The sequence below is a fragment of the Channa argus genome, chromosome 14 (genome assembly GCF_033026475.1).
Source record: "Channa argus isolate prfri chromosome 14, Channa argus male v1.0, whole genome shotgun sequence".
Classification (NCBI taxonomy): domain Eukaryota; kingdom Metazoa; phylum Chordata; class Actinopteri; order Anabantiformes; family Channidae; genus Channa; species Channa argus.
In genome coordinates, this window is record NC_090210.1 from 6,073,250 (window position 1) to 6,085,338 (window position 12,089).

The window sequence follows — 12,089 nt, forward strand, 5'->3', positions numbered from 1 at the left end:
CAACCAAATGAAAGAAGGAAAACCAAAATGCCAAAGTTAAGTTTATTTAACAGTCAGATCTGCTGACTGTTAAATGCCCAGAGAGAATTTCCCCGAATAGGGATGCTGCTGGGTGACTGTCAACTCTAACAATGTTTTGTTTACGTCCAGTTGTCAATCGCACAAATGATCCTCTCACAATTAAACATCTAACACTTTATGTGGCAGAAATGCTTGTAATGATAGTAGTAGTGGGATTTGTAATAGTGAGTGTCTTGGTGGTGATGCACCCTTATACTCTTTCTCTCTTCCTTCTTTGTTCTTCACCCAGATTAGTCGCTGCTTAAAGCCAGGAGGACGATTTGTCTCAGTTACCTTCGCCCAGCCCTTCTTCAGGAAACGCCTCTATTCTCGCAACGAGTACAACTGGTCGATCAAACATGACAGTTACGGAGAAGGCTTTGAATATTTTGTTTACATAATGACCAAAGGAGAGGAGCTGAGTCCGGAGGACGCAGCTCTGGAGAGAAAACTATTGGAGGACACCAAAACTCCACCCTCGGCGAGGATTGCTCCAACACACAATGAGGATAAGGAAGACTTTCTGTGTAATATTGACTTGTAAGATGACTTTCATCTACAGGTATTTTACAAATAGGTTAAACCCCTTAGACTTCAAAGATTTACAGTTTTCCACCCTCACAAACATAAGAGAAACCTACTGTTACTGTTACTGCAGTCTGCAATAACTTACTGTTAAGTAATGTAATTTTGTAAGAATTAACTGATATCTATTTTAAATTCTGGTCCAACATTGATTAATTTATGTCTGGTAAATTGTTTTGTACCAGATTTAGACTAGACACATCTCTAGTGACACTTGTTTAATTTGTATTAATCTTCAAATACATTTTCATTTCCTGTCCTCACAACAATATTTGCTACCACATTTTAGGATACATTTTTAGTACATTTAAGAAAATATTAACATAAGACAAATAGTTTTAACTTCACTATATCAATGTACAACTAATGAAAAGAGAATCCATGGTATTTATTTACATACAGTATAGACATTTTATATATTTACACTGACAAAATATTTTCTAAAGGTAACAGGACAAAGAAGTTTTTAAAAAACTATACTTTGGAACACAAAAATCTTCATAGCCATGTTTTCATGGCTCCTTTTGTGTAATATTCTAAAAACTATCATACTCTGTTATTGTGCAGAGGAAAAGGAACCTTTAGCAGCCATGAGACAATTTTATATTCTACTGTCCCTGACTCTTCTGTCTGCCTATAGATCAGCAAGACTGAACAGTGCCTGGTTCTGTAGTGCAGTACAAACCTGTCTCAGTTACATAATTTGTAAGACAAACTGGCTTGTCAAGACTAGTACATAACATCAGCACTGACCCGCCTGTAAAGCCCATGTAAATGTATATTAATATGTTAGTTAGTGTTTCCCATTCTGTGCGGGTTGTTTGCATCTGTCCCATGTCTCCTTAGATTCCATACAAAAGCTGCTAATGGTGACGCACAGGGTTTGACACACCTGTCAGGCACACTGACGCTATGTGTGAGCATAAACACATACAAGTAATAGCTCACCCTGTGTGTTATTTGTTCAAGAAACATGAGCCGAGCCTCAAGTCTTGTGCTCTTTGCTGCTTAAATATAGACCAGGAGGAGACCATAGAGGAGAGAGAGCCAGGGTGCAGACAAGCAGGATGGCTGGTGACTGGAGGGAGGGTCACATTAATAAAGTAGAAATCATTTATTTTTAATTCTCTACTGAGATCTAATTACCGCCTATTTTTAAGACTTGTGGAAAAGAAGGTGTGTGATTTTTCACATGACTCGTCTTCTATGCCATGTTTTTTTTTTCCTGGTCTGAGATGGTGGTTTATTCAACATTAACCATGATGTTGACCAAGCAGTCTCACCTTAAGCACAGTTTCGTCTCTGTTCTGGAGCTTTCAGCAATACTGTATGATCTTCCTTGGCAGATGGAATTTGCACCTTCCTATGAACTCAAATCTATAAAAAAAAAAAAAAACATCCTTTCCGCTCTTTTTTGTACTTGCATTTCATGAAATGTAAACACTTTTCTGATAGCAATTTTCTTTAAAGTTTTCTCCTTAACTCAGTTTTTTGCTTGCCTTGTACCTCACTTGTTAGTCGCTTCGAACAAAAGCGTCTGCTAAATGATTCAATATAATGTAAATGCCTTTGCTAAGCCCCCACTTCCCTTAGTTACTGTTGCTAGGTCTCTCAAAGTTTATATTGTCACCATGGATGTATTATGAGAGCTGGAGACAGCATCATTACTCAGTCTTGCTGCTAATTTTTCCTAGTGGTCACTTGTTGCATTGTAATTTTAAAACCCCCTGCAGCCAAAAGAGTTCAGTTCTCTACTAACGTGCATGTGCAGTGAGCTGCACAAACAAACCTGGAAATCTGTAGTTGCAGAACACATACAGTATGCAATTTAAAATGGCAACAGTGGAAGCTACCATTTAAATCTCTTAGTATATGTTCCTAAAAGTTCCTTTGATTTCTTTGGTTCCTTTGAAAATTGTCCCCTGGGTTACGGTCAGGGTTAGCAGCTGACCAGATTGGACACTTGTTGTTGTTGTCAATTTTTGTCCTAATATTTGAGACTAACGGTTAACTTGTGATATGTAAGAGTATAGATTATAAACAACTAAACAACTACCTACCTAGACCTTGGAGCTCTTTTACAAAAACAGCCTGGTCTTGGTCTGGCCTGGCAATTTGGATGACAGGAGGTTGCTTATGTAAGTCATAAGTGGCAGCAGGTTTGATATTGACGATAGAGGCTTCGAGTGACAGAGCAGCCCCACTGCAGCACTAGGACATGAAAATGTTTGATAGAGGTTCCTGCCCTGCCTTTCCTCATACAGAGTCCTTCCATTTCTTTTTTGTCACTATATGAATACAAAATTCTTAAGGCCTTATACTTCTTCAGCTCCCTTAGTCAAAATGATTGAAGTGCAATGGCAGAGGCCCCGACAGTGAGATTTAACTTGACTGGACTTAAGTTATATAACCACAGATCAGGGCACAGGCCTCATGCAGGAGGGGTTTAGTCATCACTTTTCTCAAAAGGTTTTCATCTTCTGTGCAGTTTTTGTTTCTTCAGCTAATCGCCAGTGTCACCCAGGTGTCTGAGACTTTGATTTAATATAGGGTGCTGTGTGTGAGAGATTGCAGAGCCAGAATTTTCTCTCCTGCTGCTAATTGTCCTCCATGCTCGGTTGCCCAAGGGCAGCAACAACACTAATCTACTGCATGCTCAATGCTGTTATCTCTTTGTGTGTGGCTCTGTCTTTTTCTTGTTTCTCTTTCACTCTCTGTCACTTTTCTTTTCTCACCACCACCTCTACCCCATCCTGTGTGTCTACATGGATTGGCCCTGGCTGCATTACATTTGTCTGTTTAGGTTCATGCAAGTCATAAAGTTGACCACATGTTTTTGGTGGGAGGGGGGCTCCATATGGCCTCTGATATGTTTCCTCTATACCAAATTATGTTAATTTTTATTTAATTTTATTGTAGCACATAGGAAAGGTGGATAAAATGATAAAAATAAGACCCAGCTCACTGTAGATAGGATGGATAGAATCTCCAGTTATTCTTGTCAGTGGAAACCAATCTGCATTTGATGGACTAAAGAAAGCATTGCTGTTGCTTTCAACAGCACCGTACATCTGCCCATCACCCTTGGGGCAACATAATGGCATAATATACTGTTGGGCAGGCTTATGTAACAGGAGGAGAAAATATTAATGGATGCCCACTCAGGTAGGGCTGAAAGTGGAATCAGATCAAAACTTGTTGCCCCCACCAACCACACTCAGTTTGAACCTAGAGCAAAGAGTTGCTCTTAGCCTTATGTGTTTTTGTATTTGAGGCCTAACAGAGGTTACAATGGCACTTGTCTGTCATGTACAGTTGTGCTACTACTTTAGCATTTGTTTTTCACACACACCTGGGTTGACTCCAGCATGATTTACTCACCCAGCTCATCTACCACAGTGGCCCTGGGATTATATCTACAGCTCCAGCTAACAATTAGCTGACCTCTGACCCTGAATTTTTTAATATTATGGTGTCATCAAACAAAGTGCAAAGTCTGAAATAGTAATGGCTGACAACCTAAAGAAAAAACCTGAATAAAGGAGCAGGGAACATAATAAATTTCAAGTCTATACAGGGTTTCCAAACATGCAGGAGGTTTTAGAGATATCTGTTAACTAGCTCCTCAATCATCAAAACAGCAAATGCATCCAGGAGAGTTTAGTTACTAAACATCGTTTTTGGTGATTTGAAAGCCGTAGCTGATTGGCTTATCATTACTGATTTTAAACTGGCAAACATTTTGTAAACCACAATCTGTCCCTTTTTACACTTTAGTTTATTAGGAACCCTTTGCTAATAAAACTGCATATACAATCCTCCATTAAGATTAGATTTTATTAGATTAGATTCAACTTTGTCATTACACATGTACAAGTACAAGGCAAAAAAATTGCACTTTAGTGTCCAATCAAAAGTTCAACAAGTAGTTCAAAATATACAATGTCTTCAGTATGTACAATATAGGAATTATTATGGACATAATGTGCATGTATAAGTACTATGGACAAAGACAATTCACAGATGGAGGTACTATGGTCAAAACAAAAACTCATTCATAGCTGCTATAAGATTCAGTTTTTTTTTTTTTTTTTTTAACTGCATCTGCTAGTTGTAGCTTCTTACTGTACAGCTATAAAAGTCTTTTTACAGCTTCAGAATATTAGAAAATATTGTTACACACACACTTCAAAAACGTGTGTGTGTAATGAGTTCTTGGGAAACACTGGACCTAAACTGTACATGAGACACAACCTGTGACTAAACTGAACAGACGAGCAGGTGAGTGAACTGCCATAAAGTGAGTATAAAAACTTCAGGTGGGCAAACTATCTTGTAAAGACAGTAATATAATATGTATATTTTATTTATCTAATGCAATTTTGCCACAATATGTATCTGCCAACAGCTGCAACAGGCAAATTTCAGCTGGTATTTAACGAGCTTTAGTTTCAGACAAAGCTGGTAACCCAATCCCAGCAGGTTTGTGGACTTTGTCTAGTCACAGAGGCATTTTGTCTGTAAAGACATAACTTGTAGCATAAATGACCTGATAGCTTTGGTGTCTTTAGGGAATCTAGTAATGATTACTGAAAGAAACATGTTATCCTTTCCAATTCTTGAAAACATGTTTGTCAACATTCTCGAGTCTTAGAAGTTTGTTAAATAAGTCATAATTTTGCAAACACATGTTAACACTGAAGATAGAACCTCACAGCATCTCTGGTTGTAGTTGAAATGTATACAGTCAAACTATTACAAGAGAAGAGGCACGTAACAGAGCTGACACAATTCAATATCAGCCCAAATAAGTAAATCCAGTTCCGGGCTTCCAGGGCTTCCCATTAGTGTGAAAAGTGTAACAGTCCATGAATTTAGACAAACACAACATCCACACTAACATGGTCGATAGCACCATGTTCATTCAGCGCACTGCTGATGTAATCAGGACAATCAATCTCACTGATGGTTACACTCATGACGCTTTGTTGATGTTCTGTTATTAGAGTGAAGTGCAGTTCTGAGTAATACACGGATCAATCTTCGTGTTTTGTTTTCAAAACATGTAGCTTTTTATAACTGTGTCCTTAAAAAGTAGATGCTTCCCCATACATTAAATAAAAGTCATATCTTAAGTATGATTAGAAGGAAATGAATTTTCCCTGATTTGTAGCCAACAATCTGCCGGTTTGTGTACCACAGGTAGAAGAGTTGTGATATCAGCTGACACAATTTCCTGACTGACACAGTTGGCAAATGGTGTAGTACAGTAGTCGTTGCCTTTTCTCGCACCAGACAGTTTCATCTAATATCCCAGATTTGTTCGTGCAATAAAAAGTGATTGTCAACCAGAAGTGCTGATTCAAGTCATAACAGCAAGAATGACAGCAAGAATAAAAACAAGTACATCTACATATTTTTGTTTAGAAAGAAAATAAGTACATACATATTGTCTGTGCTGCCATCCACAGTAGTACTTGTACTGTATGTATTGCCTCATGAACATAATTGTTTGTGTGTGGAAAGTAACTAGCAAAAAGCTAAAAACAATGTACTAGAGGCCACTCCAAATGGTTTTTGAATGAATGCAAACTTGATTAACTGCTGAAGAAAAGTCAAAAATAACAGATCATCACAGATCTATCACAGTCATTGCTTTCAAATGCTTTTCAATCAATTCATGAGACCACTGGGCTTCAGTGAAGAAGCACTTCCTTCAGCTTACGGTGCTGTGGTGATATACTGGATAGTAGAAAGAAATCATGACTTCTAAGACCTTTTTATGTACTTTCCTTGTGGCATCAAATTAATGTTCCTAACCAAAGCGACCTGCTGCAGACTGAGAGCTACTTCATGAAGACACATTACAACCAGGCTTTGATCGATGGCCAATTGCGGCTCCCCAGGGGTCTGTGGTTTAATGGATTCACCAGTGTAGGCCAGCACAGAGATGTTTAACAGATGGATCACTGTTTCTTCTCTGCTCTTCAACTAAGGATCAGTATTTATTGTCACTGAGGTGATTTCTGTTTAGGATTACTCCAACCTCTCACTGATCCACAACAAATACAGGCCTTTTTACAGCACTTTCCAATGTAAATGTTTTGTTTCCTCTAAAGATCTCAAGGTAATTTTTCGTGCTTTCTGTGGTGAGATGATGTGCCCTGTGGATCAATTTTAAAATGTGGAAAAAAGACAAAGTACAGAATGACATTAACATTTTCTTTCACCATTTATTAATTCACCAAATACAGTGAAAATGGCATCATAATATACAATGACCCATTCTTAGAATGTCATGACATTTTTGTTGCTTTTTTGCTTCATAAATCGATGTTTCATTATTGAAAATATTAAGGTTTCATGCACAACAAACCATATCCAGTTTCTTTAAAATAATGGTACAAAATAAACAAAATAAAAAAACAAAAACGTTAATGTCCAAAAATCAGTCAAATAACCACGTGTTATTTGAGGATACTCGTAAACAGTGCAATAAACTCTAAAACTGCCATTTTCTAACAAATTCATCAACGAAGCTCAAGTCACAGTATACGATTTCTTAATAATAGTTCAACATTGATGTGTGCAAAAACCCCAGACACATTCAGTTAGTCTTTAAAAAACATCCAAACTCTGATATAGAATGAGACCAGTCCACCAAAAATCTGAGAGTCTCCTCTATGAACCCCAGTCTCATTCTGAATATCCTCTCTGAAGTAGAAATATTTTTGTTGATGAACCGTAAGACGATAGACTAGCATATCATTTAAATAACAAATATTTAGATATAAAAATACAAATATGACTTTTGTTAAAAAGAAGCGTGCCAGGGTAAGAGTGGTGGCACCTGTGTTGGCACCGGAGAGTGAAAGTTCATGCAAATAGATGGAGAAAATTTTTTAAATTTATAGAGGACAAAGCACGAAAAGTTTCAAAATCAAACTAAAAAAGAAAGCATCTTTTTTTTTCCCGATCAATTTCATGACTCTTGTTTTTAACGCTTATCCACATCTCTGCTGGCTTCTGTTGATATCTGAGTTTGGAAATGCAAAACAAATAAAAAGAGAAATAGAGGGGAAAAAAAAGAAAGATATGTGCAGGAGTAAATATCAGCTACAGGAAGGTGTCAGTCTGCACTTTTAACCACTGATGGGAAATGGAACAAGAAGAATGTAGCCTGTTCTTCACTTATAACCTGTGGCCTAATGCTGTTTAAGGGCCAGAAAACAAGTGGGGCTCAAGTACAGAAATATTAACATTGCACCATCCTCGGTTATATGTGTTTTATTCCTTTAGATTTTTTTTTTTGTTTGTTTTGTTTTTACCATACAATATGTCTCCTCTATTTAGCAGACTAAAGAGTTTTGGTTGGTCTGTTTTTAAACAGCGTTAGCAGCAACAGGAATGCATTGGACCAGTGCTGAAAGGACAGCTCCCTTGAATGCACCGTCGCTGACTGAATCAACAAAGCAAAGCCTAAAGGAGGGAGAGGGGGAGGGGGAGGGGGCGTCTGAGAGCTTAGCCTACCTACTGTACAACTTATTGAAACTGGGCTGGGATTTAGCTTCAGCCTCCAGGTGCAGTATTTTGTTGCTTACAGCGCTTTTGGAAAGAAAAAAGGAGATGGTCGTGAAGTAATGACAAGTTCATCCATCATTAAAGTCAGCAGAGGTTGAGATACAGAGCAGTGTCCGCCATCTCAACATCTCGCTGCACAGCAGTAGTTAAAATCGGGATTCGTTTGGAGAATTGCCAGAAATCCCATGATAAATCTTGGTCTTTTCCAGAGTCTCTCTCTCTCTCTCTCTCTCTCTCTCTCTGTCTCTCTCTCTGTCTGTCTCTTTCTCAATCGTCTTCTTCTCTCTCCTTATTTTTCTTCATTTTCCCCTTCTTTGCCCCTTTCGTTTCCTTTCATCCCATCCTCGCTTCGTGCCGTCGCTTTCTCCTGCAATCATCGAACATGCACAGCCGACAAGTGCTTCAAATCGGTGATCAAAATTAAAAAGTCTGCAAGGCATCGTTCATGTTTAAACGCCAGGAGAGGACTTGTCTGTCATCCCCTTCAGGACCTCGTCTATTCGGTCGTCCTCGATGACCACTGTGGGGAAAAAAGGGGGGAAATGGTGACAAATGAGATACACGATATATTATATCATTTCCCAGTTGGCATACACGCATTTCTCTCCTCTACTTATGTAAACGCGCCAAAAACAACAACAAGAGAGAAAGATTGGCATGTGGTGCGGTTGCAGGTTAATAAATGAATAAAAGCACTATTGCAAATTCCCAGCCTCGACATGTGCACACTTTGTGACAACTCATCGCCTTTTAAAGGTGACGAGCCAGGCGTTTTTTCTTATGGTTTAACCTGTTGTTTGGTAGATGCAACATGGGGTGTGTCCTCGGTGATGATCATTTGTGGTGCATCTTTGTGAACAGTGTTAATGTCGTCGAGAACCACTGACCCTTGTAACAGAGAAGTGCATCCAGCCTGTGTGGCTCGTACTGGATACTCTACATAAAACACTGTAACTACTGAGAGTCCCAAGTAAATAATATCCCTATACTTCGCTCATTTCTTAAGAACGACAGTAAAACATCTGGCCGTGTATGAATTGCAGCGGCGGTCCTTTGTCTAACTGTCCTTTACCTCGCTTTGCTCTGCCGATCTGTCCCAGCTTTGGGGGTCTTTTCGCCTGCGACGCAGCAAAAAAGGCGCTTGTGTCCTGCAGTCCGCAGCTAAAGGACATCTGGCTGACCTCGCTGTCCGCCCCATAGCCGCTCATTTTCCCCTCGCTGTATGGCAGCACCTCGGACATTGTGGCACAATGGAGAAGGATCACCAGCCCGTGAGGGTTCACAAAAACAAGTAGATAAACGTCTTCCTCAGTGGCCACAGGTAAATTCTTAATACAGCCGTAGATCCCTAGTTGTGCAGCGGCTGTTGTCTCTTCTTCTTGGGAGACTTTCTGGGTTTTAATTTAGGTCCGGGTTCTGTTGTTGTCTCTCTGTAGGTCTCTGGATGTGTTGCAGCAGCGGGGTGAGACGAGGTGCGTGTGTGAGAGAGGAAGCTGTGTTCGCTTGTGTTGCTGACTGATGTCTGGTGAGGAAAGTGGGAGATCCCGGGATCATAAAGGAAACCCAGGCAGAACGGTGAAGTCATCCATCCGGGTTTGAAGCGCGCGCATGTGTGCGTGCACATGCACGGATGTGTGTGTGTGTGTGGAAGAGGAGCAGGAGTGACACCAACAGACGAGAGTTGAAATTGCGCATCACTGGAGGCTTGGCGATAAAGACCTAGACGTTTCTATAGGATCTGCACCTGAAACGTATGTCAAATCCAATTGTGTGTCCAGTTAATAGCCTTATGTCAGTCTCCAAGCCAATATTCCAACCAGTCCCCTTTGAATTCTGCCTGATGGTGCACATAATCAAAAAACAGGATCCAACTTCTTCAATTGTGTCCCTTTTTAAATATATTGTCTGTTGTGAGCCCCGCAACTCTATAAACTTGCAATCCTAAATCCCTGGATTATCATTTTAAGTGTCACAGCAGCAAAGAGAAGTAATTCCCCAAGTTAGAAACACTCAAAAGGCTTTGTATCTACTGTATATAATAGGAAATATAATGTAGATTTTAAATTGTGTCATTATACATTTTAGGCTTTATAAAAGAAAGAAAGTGTTGTCTTGGTTGTGTGCCAAAAAAAATAAACTTTTCTTTTCAGCACCCTGGACAGAGTTATTGTAAAATCAACATTATCTGCATTTCAAATGATATTTTCACTGCCTATATGTGTTGAAACATTTTGTTCGCATAGCATATGGTCTCTTATAAAAAAAAAAAAGCTTAAACAACAAACTGACCGAGACTATTATTGGACCAAACATGTTTTGACAACTCACGCCTGCTGACCTGTCTAAAAATGTAAAAACGAAAAATTCCACTGAATCAGCATTTCTGTTTTTGTAGCCAATTTCCATTGCTGACCAGTAAAAATGATCAGTTCACAGCCATGAGATCAGTGGTGTTGGAAAGACTCTTGGGCTTCCTGTGGGGATGAAACGTGGGGCAGCTGCAGAGTCAAAGCCAAGTGAGCTATTGCCTGCTGGCTGGCTTCCCGCAGAAACATGTCCCAATAAACCCTCGTGTAAAACACTTTAATGAGTCCCAAGACTGTTTTTATAAACCCCAATTTACTAAGAAAACACACAGTACTAACATCTCTGGAAACAGATTCAAGCCAAAAAAAGTATTCTCATGTATGGCATAAAAAAAAGGGATTTAAACAGGATGTTGCTACTTGTAAAAATGTTGCCAACATGGATAACCACAACTCATTTCTCCGAGAGTATAAAACCACACAATTGACTGTGAGTGAAAATATCTGAACGTAATTCCACAGAAATTATCCCCAAGTGCCTCCTGTCCAAGATAGTACAAGGTCCAAGGGATTTCATGTGGAAAACCATGCGACCTGCTGCCCCACGTGGCACCACATGCTCTTCATGATCCCTATTTTGGGAAGAGACATGTATGTGTCACATCAACTTGACACTTCTGTCTTAAATATTCCAGTAAGAATGCACCACGTGCTTTATTCAATCATACATAATGTTAATCCCAGCATGCTCAATTGCAGGGACTCCTCATTTGGCCCAACTCTGATTAGTTCAGTTGATGTCCTCATCCTCATCCTTCTCTTCTTTCTCTTTCTCTGCCTCTATTAGGCAGCTGTTAATGATCCAGTTCACTTAATCAGTCCCATCATCCCTGACAAGGACACCCACAGTTAACGTGTGTGTGTGTGTGTGTGTGTGTGTGTGTGTGTGTGTTCGCACTTAAAGCATTGCCTCCAATTACAAATGAATCACAATGCTGAGTCACGTACCCCCTCCCAATCTTTCCCCTTCAGCAGGCCAAGCTCTGCTGAACTTCTCTCTCACTCACACACACACACACACACACATACACATCGTATATCCACATTATGGTCTTCCTCGAGGAACACTGTCCAGGGAAAAACATCAATAACAAGAGCCGGATACAGAGGGAGCAGGTATATATTTCGGGAAAACTATAATTGTAAGTGAGAAGACAAGCCGAATGAGAGGTGACACACACCATCTGTATGCACGGACCAAATTAAAGTGCGGCGTCTATCTGCTCTCCTCGTCATGAAGATTAATGCTGTTTGTTTTCCTGCGTAAACATCCTCCTGTAGATTGTGGGAACATTGGCTGAGCTCCTGCCCTTGGATCAGTGAGCATGCAGCTGAGAGAGAGATGCTCACAGCTGTAGTCTGCAGGACGCTGAGGCTACACACAAGCAGCTGTACGCTTCACCTCCTGTACCAAGCCTGAGATCATAGGCAAAAGTTTCATCTTTCATCTTAGTGCCATGTCAGTGAGGTCTGTAGCTGACTTTTAAGTTACACTTT

At 39.8% G+C, this 12,089-nt stretch overlaps 2 protein-coding genes across 2 annotated transcripts in view; one reads left to right on the forward strand and one right to left on the reverse strand.

The window, feature by feature from the left end:
• Positions 1 to 7,077, forward strand: part of ece2a (endothelin converting enzyme 2a) — a 71,731-nt gene extending 64,654 nt beyond the window's left edge. The window contains exon 4 of the mRNA XM_067529415.1: positions 311 to 7,077. Within this exon, the coding sequence (XP_067385516.1) occupies positions 311 to 604 (294 nt within the window). The 3' untranslated portion in view covers positions 605 to 7,077. The remainder of the gene's footprint in view (positions 1 to 310) is intronic.
• camk2n1a (calcium/calmodulin-dependent protein kinase II inhibitor 1a) lies at positions 6,859 to 9,783 on the reverse strand. Its single transcript, XM_067529416.1, has 2 exons — positions 9,299 to 9,783; positions 6,859 to 8,746 (listed from the first exon to the last, which is right to left on the reverse strand). Exons 1-2 carry the CDS (start codon positions 9,465 to 9,467, stop codon positions 8,676 to 8,678), a joined length of 240 nt encoding a protein of 79 aa, XP_067385517.1. The 5' UTR covers positions 9,468 to 9,783; the 3' UTR covers positions 6,859 to 8,675.
• Between the last annotated feature and the right edge of the window lie 2,306 nt (positions 9,784 to 12,089).